The sequence below is a fragment of the Rhamphochromis longiceps genome, linkage group LG10 (genome assembly GCF_057381845.1).
Source record: "Rhamphochromis longiceps isolate RC_006_pf linkage group LG10, R_longiceps_female_GT1.1, whole genome shotgun sequence".
Classification (NCBI taxonomy): Eukaryota; Metazoa; Chordata; class Actinopteri; order Cichliformes; family Cichlidae; genus Rhamphochromis; species Rhamphochromis longiceps.
The window spans coordinates 24,942,143-24,964,258 of NC_140566.1; the positions used below are offsets into that span (position 1 = coordinate 24,942,143).

General features: G+C 37.5%; 2 protein-coding genes across 2 annotated transcripts; one reads left to right on the plus strand and one right to left on the minus strand.

Moving 5' to 3' along the window:
• The first annotated feature begins 33 nt into the window (after window positions 1-33).
• On the plus strand, window positions 34-10,213 carry LOC146660988 (organic cation/carnitine transporter 2-like). Its single transcript, XM_085421086.1, has 11 exons — window positions 34-240; window positions 1,744-1,926; window positions 2,054-2,157; window positions 2,878-3,032; window positions 3,128-3,299; window positions 6,821-6,953; window positions 7,148-7,242; window positions 7,813-8,027; window positions 8,207-8,389; window positions 8,547-8,682; window positions 8,938-10,213. Exons 1-11 carry the CDS (start codon window positions 34-36, stop codon window positions 9,005-9,007), a joined length of 1,653 nt encoding a protein of 550 aa, XP_085277212.1. The 3' UTR covers window positions 9,008-10,213.
• Window positions 10,214-10,220: 7 nt separating this feature from the next.
• Window positions 10,221-21,349, minus strand: LOC146660989 (organic cation/carnitine transporter 2-like). Its single transcript, XM_085421085.1, has 10 exons — window positions 20,870-21,349; window positions 20,320-20,423; window positions 18,969-19,123; window positions 18,694-18,865; window positions 18,332-18,458; window positions 16,372-16,469; window positions 13,738-13,952; window positions 13,320-13,502; window positions 12,681-12,816; window positions 10,221-11,748 (listed from the first exon to the last, which is right to left on the minus strand). Exons 1-10 carry the CDS (start codon window positions 21,347-21,349, stop codon window positions 11,643-11,645), a joined length of 1,776 nt encoding a protein of 591 aa, XP_085277211.1. The 3' UTR covers window positions 10,221-11,642.
• Window positions 21,350-22,116: the final 767 nt, after the last annotated feature.

The following is a 22,116-nucleotide window of genomic DNA, read 5'->3' on the forward strand; positions in this document are numbered from 1 at the left end:
AAGAAGTGATTTAAAAGACAGAATTCCAAGAGTATGCAGGATTATGATGAAGTCACAGCATTTCTTGGTCACTGGGGACATTTCCAGCAAAGTGTTTTCTTCCTACTTTGTGCCAGCGTGTTGCCAAATGGATTTGGTTCTTTTTCCCTCATCTTCCTGACTGACATTCCCAGACACCACTGCCTGGTTCCTGATATTAACTTGACAGAAGACTGGCATCAAGCTATCATTCCAATGGAGGTAAAGAAGTATATTAATTAAAAGAAACAAGAAGAGCTGCATGTAATCTTTACAACACCAGTACAGATAAGTTGTGTCAGTGTTGCAATCAAATCGTCTAAATCTAATATTTTCTTCAAAGGTATTTAATGTATTTAGTCTGAAATGTCAGTATGAAATTTGAGTCGTGAATTACATAACCACAAGACCAAGAAAAACTTCACATAAAGCAAAAATTTAGGTGAAAAAGAAATAGTATTTTCACTCTGCAGCTTTGATACACAAACTGGAACATCATTATAAAAGTCTGGCTTGTGCAAGATAACTTCTCGACAATGCGTTCTGTAACTAAGTCGTTATGACAGATGAGTCATGATAACAAAATTTGAATCATTTAAGGTGGGGCGAAATCTGCTTTGGATTTGTATGACAGTCAGTGGCAAAGGAAATGCTGCATGGCTGGAAGGAATGATAGTTCCCACTAAAAGTCTGTGAATGTCACTCAGTCATTCAGCCAGCACAGCATAAACGAAAGCTACATTTGAAATAGCTTCCTTCTTTAGAAACAGAGTTAGTCAAATGCAATACCAGCCCAATACCAACACTTTAAAAGGCATATACAGTAACACACAATTATATATTATTTATAATCACACTCAGACCCATTTAATGGGCAGGACAGTTAAAGCGAATTCACAATTACTTGTAATTACCTACTTTTTTTCTAAGACAACATGTTGTATGTTTGAATTAAATGTTAATGTTGGAGGATGTGCAAATTTTTTAAATGTGTGTGTCTGATATTTACTTTAATGATCATATTTGCAGCTTTGTAGATGTATTTTCTTTGCATTCTGCAAAGCCAGCTTTAGCTTTAAGCTCAATAAAGTAGAATGGCCATATTTTATGATAGGGTATATATTTATATGTGTGAAGGGTTATTATGAGCACTAAGTGGTCAAAATACTGTCATGGTTTGGGGTTTTATGATTTTGGACTTTGCATTCTTGTTTATTTTTAACCATTCTTTATTTTAGCTTTAGTTTTGAGTTGTGTTTTTTAGAGTTCTTACAGGTTTTAAGATTATCTTTACAAGAGTAATGCCTCTGTGTCTAATCTTTAGTTGTTGAAACTTTGTGATCTTGTTTCTGTTGGTTTTTTGAATTGTATTGTGATCGCTTGTGTTTTACTTTGATCTGGCCCTTCCAGTGTACCCCTGTCTCTTTTAGGTAATTCCCCCCTAGGTTACTTCCTGTTTTATTTTGAAAGTATTTTGTTTCTTGTTTAGTTTCGTTTTTTTTCCTCTTTTGTCAATAACCTAATTCTCCTGTTATCCAGTTCTACATTTCAGTATTTGTTTGTTTGTTTCTGTTTGCTTGCTTTTTTGTTTGTTTTGTTGTTGTTGCAGTTACTTTAGATTTGTTTTTCTTTATCTTTCTAGAGCATGCTATTTCCTTTATAGTATGGTATTCAACACAATTTCACAGAAAAGTAAATAAATTAATGCATTTATTTACCTGCAAGATGGTGAATGGGAAGCTGGAGCTGAGCAGATGTCGGAGATACAGGCTGGATGTGGTCAAAAATCTTTCAGCTCAGGGATATATTCCAGGCCAGGATGTTAATCTTACTAACCTGGAGCAAGAGGGGTGTGTTGATGGGTGGAGCTATAGCAAAGACATCTATAAATCCACTATAGTCTCTGAGGTAAGTGTGTAATACAGACGATATTTGAACAATGATTGACAATTGAAAATTAAGATCTGACGAGGCATAAACAGCACCTGAAGTCTTTGTATTGTTTTATTCAATTTTTTATGCCTGGACGTTTCAGTTTGACCTGGTGTGCAGTGAAGAGTGGAAGCAGCCGTTTACTTCCACAGTTTACTTCATGGGAGTTTTAGTTGGATCCTTTTTTTCAGGACAGCTGTCAGACAGGTAAAGTTAAAAAATAATACTTGTTTCCCCCTTTTAAGCAGCACAAACTGTATATTGATCTTTTAAATTCTTTCTAGCTATCATTACATATTAATACTTTATAATATGGCTTCCTGTAATTAGACTTAATTTCAATTTATTTTATTTGAAATTAAAATGTACTTATATTTACCTACAAATACTTAAAGTTAGGTACACTAGAATACGTACAATTCTTACAAACAGTAATAAGTACTGTAATTTTACAAAATACAATTTAATTTTGTGGAAAAACAAACAATATTTATTCATTGTTTATTTCTTTTTCTTTTTTTCCCTGCAAAACCACAACTTGTTATCGCCTTATTCTAGTGTACATACATTTAAGACTGTAAGTCAATGTAATTCTTAAAAATATATATATTTTTTAAATATTTTAATTATTATAATTTCAAATAAAATGTGTTTAAATTCAATTTAATTACAGGCGAATTAGACTCTTATATAGTTAATAGTTTCAGGCCGTATTATAAAGTGTTTTTAATTTCTACAATTGCTCTGTTTAGCATGTAATAAAAGTCCTCATTACATTTTTACTTTATTGCAGAGTATTATATTGCTATTACCAATAAACACACAAGTATACTTTTTAATAAATACTTTATAATAAATACTTTATGATACGCAGTATGTCTTATTTGTTTTTTTACACTTATTTCATCTTTTGACTTTTCGTTGTAGATTTGGAAGAAAGCCAGTTCTGTTTCTGACCATGGCACTTCAGACTCTTTTCACTTTTGTTCAAATCTTCTCATCATCTTGGACAGTGTTCTGCATCCTCCTGTTCATCAGTGGTTTGGGACAAATCTCTAACTATGTTTCTGCTTTTGTGCTCGGTAAAGGCATATTTTTGGTTCTTTGGTTACTGCAACAATGTGTCCAATAACCTCCATTACCTCAAAACTTCTGTTGGCTTTCTCTGTGTGTGCAGGCACTGAAATCTTCACTGGCAATGTGCGGGTCCTTTTCTCATCCATGGGTGTATGTCTTGCCTTTGCCTTTGGCTTTATGATGCTTCCTCTCTTTGCCTACTTTTTAAGGGACTGGACATATCTCCTGTTAGGTATATCTCTCCCTGGCCTTCTCTACCTTCCTCTTTGGTGGTAGGTTGTTCTTGAAAAAAATAAAGCTGCGTTTGTGTTAAGTTTATCTTCTCATGAATTCATTAGACAGGGTGGGCCATTTATGGATACACCACAATAACATGGGAATGGTTGGTGATATTAAAGTCCTGTTTGTGGCACATTAGTATATGTGAGGGGGCAAACTCCTCAAGATGGGTGGTGACCATGGTGGCCATTTAGAAGTCGGCCATCTTGGATACAACTTTTGTTTTTTCAATAGAAAGAGGGTCATGAGACACATCAGACTTATTGGTAATGTCACAAGAAAAACAATGGTGTGCTTGGTTTCAACGTAAGGCAAGGCAAGGCAAATTTATTTGTATAGCACAATTCAACAACAAGGTGATTCAAAGTGCTTTACAGAGACATCAGAAACAAAAACAAATAAAAAGCATGATTTAAAATTGATTAAAACAAGCAAACAAACTAACTAACTAAACACACACATTTCACACCTGTTCGCGCGATCTGAACCCTTATCGTAAGGGGAGCTACCAGTCCTTCTGTGGACGAGCTACTTTCTATTTTAAATTCCCTGAATTTAAAATACTCTCTAGACCCAGTCTAGACCCAGTTGGGGAGCTACCCAGAGCTCTAATCCCACACCTGTTCGCGCGATCTGAACCCTTATCGTAATGGGGAGCTACCAGTCCTTCTGTGGACGAGCTACTTTCTATTTTAAATTCCCTGAATTTAAAATACTCTCTAGACCCAGTCTAGACCCAGTTGGGGAGCTACCCAGAGCTCTAATCCCACACCTGTTCGCGCGATCTGAACCCTTATCGTAAGGGGAGCTACCAGTCCTTCTGTGGACGAGCTACTTTCTATTTTAAATTCCCTGAATTTAAAATACTCTCTAGACCCAGTCTAGACCCAGCTGGGGAGCTACCCAGAGCTCTAAACCCACTTAACAAACAAACAAACAAACAAACAAAACAGTATATAAAATCAAAACAGATAAAATCAGAACAGTAGATAAAATCAGTTTTGAAATTTAAGCTTAACAAACAAACAAAACAGTATATAAAATCAAAACAGATAAAATCAGAAATAGATAAGATCAGTAGTTAGTGTAAGTTTTGAAATTTAAGCTTAAAAGTGTGGATTTGGTGCTTTATTCAAATGCAGCTGAGAATAGGTAAGTCTTCAACCTGGATTTAAATAAACTGAGTGTTTCAGCTGATCTGAGGCTTTCTGGGAGTTTGTTCCAGATATAAGGAGCATAATATAAAAGCTGAATGCAGCTTCTCCATGTCTGGTTCTGACTCTGGGAACTGATAAAAGACCGGATCCAGATGACCTGAGGGATCTGGATGGTTCATACTGGGTCAGGAGGTCACTGATGTATTTTGGTCCTAAACCATTCAGAGCTTTATAGGCCAGCATCAGAACTTTAAAGTCTATCCTCTGACGGACAGGCAGCCAGTGTAAAGACCTCAGAGCTGGACTGATGTGGTCCACTTTTTTGGTCTTAGTGAGGACTCGAGCAGCAGAGTTCTGAATGAGCTGTAGTTGTCTGACTGATTTTTTAGGTAGACCTGTAAAGATGCTGTTACAGTAATCAAGCCTACTAAAAATGAATGCATGGACTAGTTTTTCCAGGTCCTGTTGAGACATCAGATCTTTTATCCTTGAAATATTCTTGAGGTGATAGTAAGCTGATTTTGTTATTGTCTTAATGTGTTTTTCTAAGTTTAGGTCTGCATCCATCACTACACCCAAATTTCTCGCATGGTTTGTGGTTTTTAGATGTATAGATTGAAGTTCTCTGGTGACCTGTAATCGTTTTTCTTTGGCGCCAAAGACTATTACTTCAGTTTTGTTTTTGTTTAGTTGGAGAAAATTGTGGCACAACCAGTCATTGATTTCCTCAATGCATTTACCAAGAGCCTGTACAGGGCCTCGGTCTCCTGGTGACATTGTGATATATATTTGTGTGTCATCTGCATAGCTGTGGTAGTTTATTTTGTTGTTCTTTATAATATGTGCCAGTGGGAGCATGTAAATGTTAAACAGAGGGGGTCCCAAGATGGAACCTTGGGGAACTCCACATGTGATACTTGTCTGCTCGGATGTGAAGTTACCTATTGATACAAAGTATTTCCTGTTTTCTAAGTATGTTTTGAACCAGTTTAGTACAGTTCCTGAAAGACCTGCGCAGTTCTCCAGTCGTTTGAGTAATATGTTGTGGTCAACTGTATCAAATGCTGCACTGAGATCCAGTAAAACTAAGACTGACATTTTTCCACTGTCTGTGTTCAGACATATGTCATTAAACACTTTTGTCAGAGCGGTTTCAGTGCTGTGGTTCTGTCTAAAACCTGACTGGAAGGCATCGTAGCAGTTATTCTGTTTTAAGAAGTAATTGAGCTGTTGAGAAACTGCTTTTTCAATTATCTTACTTTAAAATGGGAAATTTGAGATCGGCCTGTAGTTTTTCATTTGTGTCTTGTCAAGATTGTCCTTTTTCAGTATAGGTTTGATTACAGCAGTTTTTAGTGGTTCTGGAAACACACCTGACATTAAGGAAAAGTTGACGATCTGTAACAGGTCTGACTCTAAAGTCTTTGAGACCTTTTTGAAAAAACGTAACTTTATTCTTTCATGAGTTATTTACAAGTTTCTCTTTGTTCACAGCCATTGACATGCTGTGGGTCCATTCTTCATCAATGGAAACCTCAAGGCCACTGGATATTTGAAATTGCTACATGATGATGTGTTTCCCTCTTTATGCACTGAAGCTGGCACGTTCCCTGAGTTTTTCCAGCAGGATGGTGCACCACCACATTATGGGTGCCAGGTCCGAGCAGTCCTAGATGAACAGTTTCCTGGAAAGTGGATTGGTCGTCGTGGGCCAGTTGAATGGCACCCAAGGTCTCCTGATCTGACCTCCTTAGACTTTTGTCTTTGGGGTCATCTGAAGGCAATTGTCTATGGTGTGAAGATACGAGATGTGCAGCACCTGAAACTACAGATACTGGATGTCTGTGCTGGCATTTCTCCTGCGGTGTTGCTATCAGTGTGTGAAGAGTGGGAGAAGAGGGTTGCATTGACAATCCAACACAATGGGCAGCACATTGAACAAATTTTATAAGTGGTCAGAAACTTGTAAATAACTCATGAAAGAATAAAGTTACGTTGAAACCAAGCACACCATTGTTTTTCTTGTGACATTACCAATAAGGTTGATGTGTCACATGGCCCTCTTCCTATTGAAAAAACAAAATTTGTATCCAAGATGGCCGACTTCTAAATGGCCACCGTGGTCACCACCCATCTTGAGGAGTTTGCCCCCTCACATATACTAATGTGCCACAAACAGGACTTTAATATCACCAACCATTCCCATGTTATTGTGGTGTATCCATATAAATGGCTCATCCTGTACAGTATATAACTTCTGGCCAAGCATCAAAGAGAGTAATAAGCAATACTATAACTTCTGTTCCACCGGATCCAGGCTAAATCTTTTTGTTTCTTTGTGTTGAATACTGATGCAGGTTAATCCCAGAGTCTCCTCGGTGGCTGCTTTCACAGGGAAGAGTGGAGGAAGCAGAGAACATAGTGAAATATGCTGCCAAGAAGAACAAAGTAGAGGCTCCACAGGTCATCTTTGATGATTACGATTCACCAGTAAGTTGGCTTTGAATTAAATCATTCAGGCACGTAAAGAGAATCTGAGGAAGACACATAAATATCTCTCGCACTACGCACGACAATACCCAAATGATCAGAAATATTACTGTTACCAAAAAAGGGATAGAACCCTGGAGCAACAGATATTGCCATATGTACAGATGCTGAGACTGGGATTTTGTGTCTTTTAGGCAGATAAGACTCAGGCTAATGAACGTCACAGTATCTTCAGCCTGCTAAGGACTGCAAACATCAGAAACACATCGATCATTCTCTGCCTTGTGTGGTGAGTAGTAATTCAAAGCACTTATATTTTGGGGATGAATAGAATATCCTATGTGTATCGCTGAATTCCCATAAATGATGAGAGAACAGAAAAAAAGACAGTTTTGTTTAGAAGAGCAGTGTTTTGCTCTAAGCCATATTTATTCACATTATATTTTTACAAGCACTTGCAGCACCATCACCCACTGCAGGCCCATAATCACCAGAGAGCTGGCTGCACTGGCCTTGCAGACACATAATTCCTGCTGGTTTGGCACTCATTGAACACAACTAGCAGTATTCACTGGTGACAAGCGTTTGAAGGTCTTTTTCAATGCAATCCCAATAGTCTCCCAGAAAAGCTCCTTACTGGTAAGTCACTGGGAAGAGTTGGAGTGTAATGCATTGTAACGTAACACATTACAGAGATGTGATTATTGATTTTGGTAGTGAGAAGTGCAGTAGTAATATGATTAATAACAAAAACCTCATCGTTCAATTGCATGAATAGATAATATAAACCCACTACTGCTAATTCCAAGCAGATTCCTTTTCAGATTGCTACCATGTTTTATTTGACATATGTTTACAGGTTCACTCTAAGTACTGGCTACTTTGGCTTATCCCTAAATACATCTCGACTCCATGCCGATCCATTTATCAGCTGTTTCATCTCAGCAGCCGTGGAGGTTCCAGCATACATTACCAGCTGGCTGGCTTTGCAATACCTTCCACGACGACTCGCTGTCGTAAGCATCTTGCTCCTTGGAGGAGTATCACTGTATTTCATTCAACTTGTGCCTCATGGTAAGCAGAAAAAATGCACCATATTGTGTCCATAGGAGTGTCAGAGGTTTTATTTATTTATTTATATGTCTGAGGTTTTTTTCAGGCAAATCTTATCTCAAATACCGACATTAGAAGTAGGTACTGAAGCAAATTAGTATATAGCCTTATACAAATCTTTAATTTTTTTTTCCCTTCAGGTCTATCATATCTGTCTATTACTCTAGAGATGGTGGGAAAATTTGGTATTACCACCGGTACTGCCCTGATGTTTGTATATACAGCAGAACTGTTCCCAACAGTACTCAGGAATACTGCAACAGGAATGTGTACTACTGTATCCAGAGTGGGAAGCTGTATTGCACCATTTTTGTTAAAGCTGAGTGAGTGAAGGAATGTTTCTCAAATCTTCATAAATAAGCATTTTATCAAGTATATCTAGTGGTCTGTGTAGACTACAAATTCCCACACTACATTACGTTGCATAAACACAAGGCCAAGGCCTTTCTCCAATCCTAATTGCTCCCTGTCTTTGTGCAGGTCAGTACTTTAAATATCTGCCTTATATTACACTGGGGACTCTTGCTGTTGTGTCTGCCTTCGCTACTGTGTTCCTACCAGAGAGTTTCGGACGGCCTTTGCCTCAAACTATTGAACAGATGCATAAAAGAGAAAGGTGAGATCAGTTGGAAGAACATATGTAATATTTATTGAATGTGAAACTTGTCATAAAAACTTGACCTCAGACGTAGATCTCAGACTTGTGATAACGTAGTAACTCTGCAACTACAAAAATTGACTCTTAGTGTGTCTTAAAAGCACCAAAATAGCAATAACTAATTTGGCAGTAAACACAAAGATGGTGACACTTTTACAGACGTCCTTTCTGCAAAAACAAAACTGTGTCTTCTTTGTCTTTTGTCCCGCACAGAATGAAATGTCCCTTCATTACTAGAAAAGGACACTCAAAACACGTGAAGATTTTTGAAAGTCGACTATGATTGTTTCCAACACCGATGACTCACGAATATATTGTTTTTACTTCCTGTGTCTCACTGCTATGTTTTTGCTGTTCTTTGCATTGGAGTCAGTAATAACATGGTAATAAAGTTGAAGAAAACGAAGTAATTACACAATTTGAATCCAGACGATGTTGTTTTAACAGTGTGTATGACTGAAGGTAAACTTAATGTAACCAATATTTTTGGAGCAGCAGCTTGAATGTCCTTGTTGGTTAGCAGAACAGGCTGTCAGCAATTTTGCTATGTAATTTGGTTAATCTTGAAACATAAAGCATTATTTTATTACATGTTTGCATTTGTTTAATATGCAATATTTTCAATAGGGCACGTTTGACAAACTCATAATTACTTTATTACTTTATGAACAATTTTCTGTAACTGAAGTCATAATTTATGAAGAATTAGTGAATTTGTTGTTGTGTGTAAAGAGTGAGTACTGAAATAATGATTTAGTAATGACAGAAAATCTATCTCTTCTACCTACCCTTTCTTCATTTATTATGCTACAGCCACAGAAAGCACAACTGTGATTGGAAACTGCAGCATGAACAAAGTTACTGCAACCATGTGCAATAAACTTCATTTCACTTCATTTAAATGGTTGATTTAACCCTTTCATGCATGAATTATAACAACCTCAATCAGGTTTTTTTCTTAAATATTTATATTCATCATCATGAATGAATGAATAATGAAACACGTCATACATCTATAGTAACATTAAACGTTCAGTGGGTGCCAGGGTATGGAGTGACACATCAGTGTCCAATGTAGTGGTTTATGTGCAAGTATACCATCAACACTGACACAAATACAAGAAAACAGCCTTTGAATAGCTGTCCACTGTAGTGACAACTATGCATGAAAGGGTTAAAGACCAGGAACCATTCACATTCAATTGCCTTCAAAGCGACCTTGGTGCATCAGGATGGTGAAATAACAAAAATAAAACAGAGCCAGTCTATTACTTTGTTATTATTTGGTGAATGAATGGGGTTCCTAAATTAGACAGCAATTATTTTCAAACCTTCACCAGTTTGCCTCTGTCAGTGCGCCCCAGGGCAGCTGTGGCTACAGTGTAGCTTGCCATCGCCAGTGTGTGAATGTGTGTGTGAATGGGTGAATGACTGAATGTAGTGTGAAGCGCTTTGGGGTCCTTAGGGACTAGAAAAGCGCTATACAAATGCAGGCCATTTAGTTCACCTGAGAAGGACTGCAGTCAGTCTGAGTCAGATGGTGATTGTTCATGACAGGTTGGCTTGTAGGCCAGCTGTGCATTCACCTTACTCTTGAAAGTGGCCCCCAAAGGCTAAAGGCTGGCTGACACAGTTACTTGTAGTCAGTTCCCAAATATAAAAAAAAAAAAAGAAAAGAAATCAGTGCAATCACCAGAAAACCAAACATGTTTCCTAGTCACAATCAAATTGCTGCCCTATTTTTACTCTAGTGCACAGGTGTCAAACTCCAGGCCTCAAGGGCTGGTGTCCTGCAGGTTTTAGATGTGTCCTTGATCCAACACAGCTGATTTAAATGGCTAAATTAACTCCTCAACATGTCTTGCAATTCTCCAGAGGCCTGGTAATGAACTAATCTTTTGATTCAGGTTCGTTGACCCAGGGTGATATCTAAAACCCGCAGGACACCAGCCCTTGAGGCCTGAAGTTCGACACCCCAGCTCTAGTGTGACTGAGTAATTAGTTAGCCTATAGAACACAGATGTCGAACTCCAGGCCTCGAGGGCCGGTGTCCTGCAGGTTTTAGATGTGTCCTTGATCCAAGACAGCTGATTTAAATGGCTAAATTACCTCCTCAACATGTCTTGAAGTTCTCCAGAAGCCTGTTAATGAACTAATCATTTGATTCAGGTGTGTTGACCCTGGGTGAGATCTAAAACCTCCAGGACACCGGCCCTCGAGCCCTGGAGTTTGACACCCCTGCTATAGAACTTCTTCTGACCTGCAGCACCATGTAATTGGTTGCATCTGATTAACAGCTGAATCCAAAGAAAACATTATTTTTATTACATTAGATTATAATGGTTACTTGTTTGTGTGTTTGTTTTTACAAGTCCCCCTTAAGTTGTGGCCTTGAGCTGATCTACTATTTTCTACTATCAATCTACTACTAGCCGGTCTACTTCCTGGTGTCTTATCATCACAATCAGAATTACTTTGTGGTATCTGGGTATTTTATGGCATACTCATGTATGATGTCATTCAGAGTGGCAGATCATGGTCAGATCATGGTTCATGGTAAGCAATTAATGAATAAACCTTCCATTAAAAATGCATTAAATGCATTATGTATTCCCACTATATTCTAAGCAAATTACTGAATTTCTACAAACTTTCTGCAAGTTACTCTTTCAAGTTTCCTACTGTACATCCTAATGTTGTCAAATTGGTGGTGAGTATAAGCTTCCTTTTATAATATTTTTTTTGCTATAATGTAAAAAAATATTTTCCAGTTTTGTAAGGAAATTACCTCTCTGGTCCCCTTGAACTGATATAATTTTATACATCCAGTGACAACACAGCAATAATTTTACCTACGTCCTTAAAGAGGTCACTTAGTGGAAACGAGTACACAATCTCTGCTCATCCAGTGATTCGAATCAAGTCAGATTTTCACTTTTCTCCTTGTTTATGTAGTCTTTTCTTTCAGGAGCATTTTCCTCTTCTCTCATGTGTGTGAGAGTATAAGGCTTTCTCTGACAGCATCTACAGAGAAGGAAGAAAAAATAAAGTCATAATCAAGCATTTTCTGTTGATTTTCTGTCCTGGACTAAAGAGGAAGTGGAAACACTTGTCAAACAATTATCTGATTCCCACTAAATGTTTTAATATCTGTTATATGGGATTGGCTGACCAGACTGGGCGAATCTGGGTAAATTTGCGAGTTACTAAATGATAGTGACACCAATAAAATATTGTAAACTATGGTGCAATTGTTTTGGTTATCATTTCAGTATATTGCATACACTCACTGTCCACTTCAATAGGTTCAACTGCTCATGAACACATATATCTAAGCAACTCAATGCATTTAGACATATAGACATGGTCAAGATGACAGCAAAGCACAGTCAGTCTTTTATGCAGTGAGCTTTTTATCATAGTTTTTTTTTTTACCTTTTCTGATTAAACACAATTGTAGCTATGACAAATATATTGAGAAATATATATTACATGACGATAATCCCTGATACTAACTGCATGTAGGCAAGATGCAGGGCAGATGAGGGTGTTTTCAATATATGCAAATAGACATTACTTATTAAACAAGCAAGAATCTAATCTTTGCACATTCAGTTTAGCTGTTGTGAAAAATAATCAAAGGGCAAATGTATTTGAGCTTGTGAACTAAATAACACACCAAAAATTAGCAGAGTTGGGTAAAAGAGTAATCTTTCAAATTTAAGCAAACACATTTTTTGAAAAAAAAAATATAATGGCATAAAATTGTGATACAAGAAAAAAGAAATTTAAACTTTATGTTTAAAACTATTAAAAATCGAAAGATTGGCCCCTCTTTATAACACCGGAAAGTAAAACTACCAAACTACAACAATTGTGAATTTAAACTACACTGAAAAAAATAGCAAAATAATATTTTTACCTAATCTCACTCTATAATGAAACTCTTTCTTTACCCGGTAAAGTGCTGCATGTGATCAATGGTCTCAGGCAAAGGCATTCCAAAGCTCTCAGGCAGCAGGAGACTCAGCAACCCTGCTAAGGCTGTAAGGCTTCCCATAAGGATGTAAGGCAGTGAAACGGAATAGCTTCCTGTGGCAACATATCAAAGGAAGTTAAGAAAGTCAAAAGCAACCTTGCCTACAATGGTTACAAAAAAAAAATCCCTTAAATGCTAAGAAACTTGTAAATTTTAACTGAAGGCTGTTGTTTCCTTTCTGATTGCTAATCAAGTCTTCTATTATACTTCAGCTGGTGGTATTTCTTGTTGTTTAGTTCTAGTTGGGACATTTCTAAGTTGCTATGTTCTCCTTGGACGTGTCTGGTTTCCTTGAGGAGTTAGTTTAACTCCAAACTTCAAAATGCCAAGTTATCTGACTCTGAACGTCTAAATGATCAAGCCCTGTGACAGAGTATTTACTAAAATAGATGAAAAGAAATGCATAAACACATCTTCATTTAACGAGAAACTAAGAATAAGCTAGATGTAATGGCAGGATGCTTAGCATATGTTCTCCTCACTTTAAATGTGTTTCTTTTTCATCCTTATGACCAGTGATTAACACAACTTTAAAGAGAGGACAGAAGATCCTTACTTAAGTAAATGAAGAACGGAGCAGTAATGCTTCCTATTCTGGAGGCCATAGAACAGGCACCGAGAGCTGTATTTCTCAGCACAGTTGGGTAGATCTCAGCTGTGAAGGCGTAGACCAAAGAATACGCTGTCGTCACTGCAAACTTCCCTATCATCTCCAGTGCTATCGCCAAAGAGAACAGATCTACAGGGAAAAACACATTAAATTGTTCGAGGTTTGATGTAAGTTATTTGTTCAAACAGCGGTATAGTTTTGCAAAAGATTGAAAATGACTGTACTTAATCAATAAATATGAGAACAACACTCAAAATAGAACATGTGAACATAATATATAATGATATAAAAAAAACTAGTTAAAGATTGCCAGAAATTACAGCTATAATAAATCAGTTTTGAACAAAACATTTAAGTGCCATACGTGTTGGAATAAGCTGAATGAGTAGCAGAAACAACCCTCCCATGGACAATGATGAGGACAAAGTCAGCCGTCTGGAACACCAGCGAAACATAGTCCATGACAAAATGTAGGCTGGTATCTCCACCAGAGCTGACAGGAAACAGTTGAAGTGCACATTCCCATGAAGGTTTGCCGTGTTCAGGGAAACAGCAAAGTAGGCAATGGTCAAGGTGTTCCTGTGAGGATATAAAGTGTCCTTTTTGTATCCTTATTCTGTACATCTCAATAGTATGGCACTACAAAGTAGTCAGAAACATAACGAAACATTGTATCAACAACAGACTTTAGTTTTTTGGTGGTTTGACACTGTAGATCAGGGCTGCCCAATCCCAGTCCTCGAGAGCTACTATCCTGCAGCTTTTAGATGCATCCCTACTCCAACACAGCTGAATCAAATGGTTTGATTACCTCTTCAGCATGCCATCGTGTTTGGCAAAGGCCTGATAACAAGCCATTCATTTGATTCGGGTGTGTGGGAACAAGGATGCATATAAAAGCTGCAGGACGGCAGCTCTCGAGGACCGGGATTGGGCACCCCTGCTGTAGATGTTGTGATGGCAACATCTACAAAACCTCCACTAAAAGTGAGAAGTGGTATAGATGAAAGGCTAAATCTAGTATTTTAGGTGGTGTAACATAAGTTTGTCATAGCTTTGTAGAGCTTCATAATGTTTTAAGAACATCCATTTTAGAATTTTGTTTGACTTTTAAAAGTGCAGATAAACACAGTTAGTGAGTGTCCAAGTGGTTCCTTCAAGTGCTGAAAAACAAAGCCAAGATGAAATTTTCTAGGGTCAGTTGATAATGGCATCAAAAGCCCTGAAGTACTTTACTACTGAAGCATAGAGCTGCCAGCCAGGCAAAAAATAAAATAAAATAAATAGAGCTATATCACGTTATAACGTGAAAAGTTTATTTTTCTAACTATATACTTTTCATGTTTGTACAATATCCTATAAAGTATTACAATATACATAATTATCACGTTATAACAAAAACCTTTCACGTTCGTACAATATAAATATTATATTGTACAAACATGATAATTATGTATGTTGTAATAACGTGATATTATGTTGTTCAAACGTGAAAAGTATTTTGTACTAACGTGATAGTATATTGTACAAACATGAAAAGTATATTGTTAGAACAATAAACTTCTCACGTTATAACATGATATAGCTCTGTTTTTCTTTTGCCTGGGTGGCTGCTCTACGCTTCCGTACTTTACAGTTTTTATGCCTAGAAAGAAACAAAATAAACCTAGAGCTATTTTTTTCCTTTTATATTGATAGGGGACTTAGTTTTATTTTTGTCTTTTTTCAAAAGTTGCCTTAAGCCTCAAAGTTATGGCAGATAAGGAACATGGTTACACTGAGACAGTTTTAAGATGGCTGCAGCTACTGCAACTTCATCCATTGATTTCTGAAGAATGTAGGCTTCAGTCACTTTTGTATTGGCAACATTTTTTCAAGCTACATCTATGTTTTAAACTCGGTTCCCAGCTCTAGGTTCCCAGTTCTGTGCCACATTTCATTTAAGCTAATTAAAGTCACTGAACTGAAATTCTTTTTTTTTTAGTATGTTAACACTAACTAACAGGTATCTTTGTGTGTGCAATGCATCTATAATGTGTATGGATATGCCTTGCTAACCAAGCTAGCTAGCATTGCTAGCTTGTTTAGCACATCAACGTCCAAAAATTGACAATTTTGGCTAAAATAATAAGACTGCAACACATAAAACCACAACTTCAAAGCAGATAGAAACCATTGCAGTCTTTGTCCATTTTTTAGTTTATGGTAAATTGTAAATGGCCTGTATTTGTATAGCGCTTCACCAGTCCCTAAGGACCCCAAAGCGCTTTACACATTCAGTCATCCACCCATTCACACACACATTCACACACTGGTGATGGCAAGCTACGCTGTAGCCACAGCCGCCCATTTATATACAAGGTGACTAGCTAAATATTATAACAGCAAGCCAAACAAGAACCACAACTCAACCTTATCTTGGGTTTCCCCTACAGGAACCCTAAAGCACTCAAAACAAGTTTTTAATAGAAAGAGAAATGAAAAATTTGAGTTTTATAAGTCAGTTATTTGTAATATGCAATGTGTGAATACATATTTATTCCAATTGATATTTTCAGGATATGCATCCTAAAAATATTTTCATATTAATATTTTTAACTTCAGAGGTTAAGAAAAATATAATCTTATCCACTAGCAAAGACTTAACTGTGTAAAGCTAGATTGAATTGTTTCCTGATCAAACAGAAATGCAGCTGCATCTGTTTTCGGACTCAGCAAGGAAGCGTGCACAGGGCGAATACAGGCATACTGTGCAGTTACGCAAAACCTGATTTTGATCTTAGTTGCAGGCTTCACAGCACCCGACAGGTCATTATTTGTTGTTAGTGAAACAGGCTGACATGTGGTTAAAGTGATGCATGAACAGGTTAAAACTTTGTATGTGAATGTGAGCAGTTGTGTGTGTTTATGCCTACATGTGAGTGCTTGAATGTGTGTAGCTGTGTGTGTAGGGTCACGGTACCAAATGTGAGGGTCAGGTGGGACAGCAGGGACTCACCAGATCAGCCACAGCGTGACAGAGATCCAGCGGATGTTTCGAGAACGAAGCAGGTCACAGATGTTGTGGGCCCTTCTCTTCTCAGGCTTAAGTTGTTCCTGCAGGGCATCGATGCATGTGGAATAACAAACACTTAACAAGCAGAGCCATCAGTCTGGAAGTAATGTAACGAGAGAGAAGCTTGTGGGTTCAGGGTCAGATTTTCCATATATATGTATATATATATATATATGTGTGTGTGTGTGTGTGTGTGTGTGTGTGTGTGTGTGTGTGTGTGTGTGTGTGTGTGTGTGTGTGTACAGTATATTCAACTGTGAGGATTTTAATTTAAATGAGCCAATATTTATGTGTATAATAATAAAGTTGGGGGAGGGAATGCATTTATATCCCCTAAACCGCATATTATACTGCCATTTGCAGTAATACCACATTTGTAAGCTAATCATATCCCCATGGATTGCTTGAGACAGATGTTTATAATTTGAAACAGACAGCAGTCAAGTATTCAGCTTTTTATTCCCCCCAAAAAAACAATCCCTCAAAAACCACCATAATCCACTCCCAGTTTCCAGAAATGACACCAAATAAATGCTAACTCTACACATTTTTTAGCAGATCTGTTCACAAAAATTAAAAAAATGTGCATCCATAAAGACATTGGACGTCTATATTGTTCTAGACCTAGTTACAATAAACAGATAGAGAAAAAAAAGCAACATTTTGTAACCCATGCAAAGGGTACATTATCTCTAAGGGGGAGAGATTGCTGCGCAGGATAAAGTTCATGAATGTGGCAATTTGGTTTCTTGAATAGAGTTCAAGAAACCAAAGTTGAAAAAAATAACACAGAGGTCATCTGAATGGAGGAATGCATTGTGGAAAAAAACAGACCCACTTTTTAAAGTTCTTTTGTAGAGTTCAACTGGTAATTTTCCATTATTAAGCATGTGATCTTTTTTTTTTTTTTAACAATGAACACTATTACTGCAATTAACAGTTTGATTTATTTCATGTTTCAATCTCGGAAATCTACCATTTTTTTGGATTTAAGGGTTCTTTTCAGTTTCTTGGTAATGGTGTCTTTCATTTTTAATAGACAGTTGTCTATGAAGTGAATTCAGGTAGACAAAAACCAAGGTAATATTAAGAAACATGTTGTCTTCACAGCTTCTTTCATAAACTTACCTTTATTTGCAGTTACAGGTTTAATCAGTTCTTACACAATAGACACTTTTGTTCAACTGCTGTTAAAGTTTAGGCCTTACAGGTTTAACCATATACTCAACCATTTACCAGCTAACCTATCTAACCTATGCACATTTAGGCTCATAACACATGTATAGCTGTACTCAAGCACAATATAACAGTGCTTGGTGTTCTTTTCAGCACGTTGAAAACTCCTTGTCGATTAAAGTCGACTTCCTTCAATAGTTAAAAGGCACATTATCCAGTGCAAGAGTGCAAGAAGGAAAGGTGTTAAATGAACCTTGACAACATGTCTGTCTGTTAGCCGCCAGATTAACGTTCATTCATGCAGAAAACAGGAAAACAGTAAATGATTACCTCTCAATGCACACTGAGCAGTGAACCTGAAAAGGTTCATGCTTCTTGCCCTTTCACCTAGAAATACTGAAAATTCAGTTGGAACATTAAAAAACATAGTGACATGGTTTAATTGTAGGTGTATGCATTGTAATTTTCCTGGAAAAGAAGAAATATTTACCGTCTTACTATCTTGTTCAGTCATTAATATTATAGTGTCTAAGTGATTTCTGAAAACAAATGAAAAACAGCAATCCTGTCTCCAGTAAAACAGCCTTCTTTCTAAATTATTTGTGTAGTGACAGTAACAGATTTTCAGTTACAGAGAAAACACTGACAGATAAGGCATTTTTGTCTTCCCTAAATATTTTAAAAGAACTGCCGCTTCTCTAGCACTGCACCCAAAAAAAGGTCTCACCTGCAAGAGACTAAAGATGACTGATGGAGGCTCCACCTTGTTCTTCTTAGCAGCGTCTCTGATTATGGCCTCAGCTTCTTCTATCCTTCCCTGAGAGAGTAGCCACCGAGGAGACTCTGGGATAAACCTTTTTCATTAAACAAAAGAGGGGGCAGAAACAGAGGCTCAGTCTTTTCAAACCAAAGAAAGCGCAGTCAGGACATCATGTAAATGTTTTGTCAATATTTTGTACTGGCTTCATTAAAAAGGATCCAAGGGAAAATAATTTGATTACCCTAAAAAAAAATCCTAACACTCCCCAGATGTACAGCTGTGCATTATCAGTTACCGTAACATGTACAGTCACACACACACCTACCTACCACCAGAGAGGCACAAAGAAGAAGCCAGGCAGTGAAATGCCTAAGAGGAGCATCCTCCAGTCCCTGATGAAGAAACCAAAGAACGGCAAAAGCATGTAGCCCCCAGCAAAGAACAGATTCACACCCGCCGTGGTATAAACAGTCCGCACATATGGGCTTAATATCTCCGCTCCTTGGAAAATTATAAATAAATAAAAAACATTCAAATTACAAGTTACATTACATAAAAGTTTTGTATTATAAAAAACATATCTGAAAACTTTTGAATAGAGTACCTAACACAAACGCAGCCACATAGTTGGAAATGTGGCCCACACCAACGACAAAGAACAGGGCGCAGAACGCCGTCCAAGATGGAGAGAAGACCTGGATCAATGTGAATACCGTCTGAATTGCCTGAGTAGCAAACAGAACTATTTTTCTCCCATACCTGAAATTGAAATACAGCAAGACTGAACAAATCAGCATGTTTTATAAAGTGGGAGAGTCAGTCAAATTCACAACAACAATAAGGTCTCATATATTCTTTTTTTCTACGTGTACTTCAATGAGATGACATGTGCACTTAATGACTACCAATACCATATAGACTGACCAATCCCCTGACACTGCATCTCTTTGCTTCTTTTTAATTACAATTTTGTTTTACAGCAACTTTACTGGATAGTTCATCCTCGCCCCAGCCATTAGCTTCCGTCCAGTACAAATGAAATAGTCTGAAATTGTGTGGTTTTCTGAGACATAAGCAAACAATTAATTATTTAAGTTTGCCCCCCCCCCCCCCCAAAAAAAAATCTTACTCTAATGAGTAACAATGGATTTCCCCTTTAACCCAACTTGGCTTCTGAGTTGTGCTGGAAATGTGTTTAGACTTTGTGAGGGATTATGCAAGAGCTGCTTTCAATAAAAACAAAATGCAATGAGTTATGAATCATCTAAATTTGTTCTAAGGCCTGTTTTTCTTTTTTCTTTTTTTTTGCAATACTTGCAATAGTTTGAAAAGAGAGATATCTTGCCTTGCATAGGGTCCTTTCTTGTTTTATTTTTTTTGTTTCATAGTACAGCAGAGCTATAGATAGCTGGTCTCGACTGGAAGCTGACCAGTTTAGTATCAGGACACGTGGTAAAACATTTGTAGCATGTGGTTTGACACTGTTTTGCTAATAAATATAAATTTATGTGTTTTTAAAAAACTAATCTGGATGATTAACATGCGGCTCAAAATTTTATCATTTTGTGATTCACTGATGCTGTGACACGGAGTTGTGGAATGAAAAGTGTATAATTAACTTGAGCATCCTGATTAGCCTACTGTATGCAGTGACTTTTGTTCAACAGCTTAGTTCTGTAGCAATAGATATGAGCTTAAGGGCATTTATTTCTATATCATATCTAACACATATTGTGGTAGGATTAGCTATATTAATATACAGCTGGGCATAAAAGTTTTTTTAAAAAACTATTCCTCAGTAAATACTAGATTAGATGTGCTAGGTCACATTACTCCACATGTGTTCATTCAGTAGATCAATAGTACTCTAGCTCAACTTTGAAGCATAGGACTAGAATTTAAAAATTGATAATAATAAGTAGAATTTAACTGAATTAAGCTATCTTGTCCATAACCTGTCAGAGAGCTGTCCTGAAATGAAAGAACCGGTGAGAACTCCACAGAAGAAGAAAGAAGAAGTCAGTGGTTTCTTCCAGCTTTCATCACAAACCAGGTCCCACTGAAAAAACACATAGAAGATATATACAGTGCAGATCACACTCTATATACAGTGCAGACAACAACAACACACTGTTGTTGTTGTTGTTGTTGTTGTTGTTGTTGTTGTTGTTGTTGTTGTTGTTTTCTCTTCAAGAAAAAACAAACAGCCCAGTGTGTTTCAGATGTTAAACAACAATCTAAAAGCATAAAACAGCATTGTTCCTGTAAACCACACAACCTAGGGCCAGTTTTCCACGAATTAGAGATTTTGTGTTATTTGAGAAAATGTTGCCACATCTTGTTTGACTTTGTGATGAATTCCCATAATAACACGAGTTTAGCTAACACACTTCCTGTATATCACAACATTTAACCTATACGGCTATACACAGTCGCCTAGCTCTACCTCAGCATAAAAGCAGAAGCAGCCTTTTCCGCATTTAGAAAAAAGGTGTGTATATATACCTCCGATATGATTGTAGAAATGTAGATGCTCTGGTCATACTCCCATCCGTCCAAGCAACTTTCTTTCGGCACAGTAGACAGATTCACATCAACGTCGGGCAGCAAGCCTTTTTCAGAGAAACTGAGGATATCAACAAGTTTGTATCTGGAACACCTGCTGCGCACCAACGCGCCACCTTGGCTGCTCTCTTGCTCCAGCGGGATGCTGCTGTTCCTCCACGCGGGGGTGAGGTTGAGTTGCGCGGGTATGAGGCAGTGGTGGGACGGCGTGTCGGCTAGGAACACCGTGGAAAGGCCAGTCAAACCGTTAGGGATGACGGTCAAAGAAAGGAGGAAAAACACCTGCTGCTGGAAACATCCCCACTCTCCGAGGAAAGCCGTTGAAGTTTCATAGTCCGTCATCTTACTGGTTTCTGTCGGCTCAGGGTTCACACAGTGGGCCAGAGTTAAGAAAAATGAAATGGTGACTGGAGTGGGCATTTCTTAAGCAGAGCTTTTGTTTCAACTACTAAACCATCCCTCCCACCTCGCGCCGTTTTAATTGTTGTCCAAGTTCCCCAAATTAACTTGTCTTTAAAGGGGCAATCCGTGATTTAAACTGCATGACGCAATAATACATTGTTAAGCCCCCAAAGGTCTGCTTTTATCTGTACTGAACTAAAAGAGGCATACGTTGTTATTCCTAATATATGTATAGAAACTGTAGCCATATCGATTTTTATTGCATTTTAGTCCACGTGCATTATGACAGCTACAGCATCTCTCATTTCTATTTCCTAATACTCAAAAGCACAAATAAAACATTACTGATTTTAAAATAATTTCAAAGTAATAATGACAGCAAAATACTTGATTCGATTTACACAAGTGTCCTTTTGTATATGCTTTAATTAGCTGCCATGATCTATGCTGATTTACATCAGCCAAAGCTTTTTTCCTGAGGTACAACAATAAAATGTGCATTGGATTTATCTGCTAAGACAGCTGTTTCAAAGAGCAAGCAAATCACTGTGACGGAAAAGTCCATCATTAGGGACAGTCCAGAAAGGACAACGTCTTACCCCTGCACTGGAAGTTGTGTTTCCAAATTCCTTACTTTAGTCTTGCCATACAGAATGCACTCTGGACTCTTTAATTATCGTAATGACACGTATGAGAAATTATCTTTAGTCCAAGGCCAGATAACGATGCGCGGTATTCTCTTTGGTTATAGTTCCCTAAAGTCTTCCCTCCCCAAAGACCAGACA

Bases quoted from the DNA above. Each gene is read 5' to 3' on its own strand.
- LOC146660988 (XM_085421086.1), top strand. From the start codon at position 34: ATGCAGGATTATGATGAAGTCACAGCATTTCTTGGTCACTGGGGACAT. The intron at 2,158-2,877 runs GTAAAGTTAAAA...TTTTCGTTGTAG, and splicing joins TCAGGACAGCTGTCAGACAG to ATTTGGAAGAAAGCCAGTTC. The intron at 3,300-6,820 runs GTAGGTTGTTCT...ATACTGATGCAG, and splicing joins CTCTACCTTCCTCTTTGGTG to GTTAATCCCAGAGTCTCCTC.
- LOC146660989 (XM_085421085.1), bottom strand. From the start codon at position 21,349: ATGCCCACTCCAGTCACCATTTCATTTTTCTTAACTCTGGCCCACTGT. The intron at 18,866-18,968 runs GTACTCTATTCA...TAATTTTCCAAG, and splicing joins TGTGGCTGCGTTTGTGTTAG to GAGCGGAGATATTAAGCCCA. The intron at 11,749-12,680 runs GTAAAGAAAGAG...CCTTCTCTGTAG, and splicing joins CACATGCAGCACTTTACCGG to ATGCTGTCAGAGAAAGCCTT.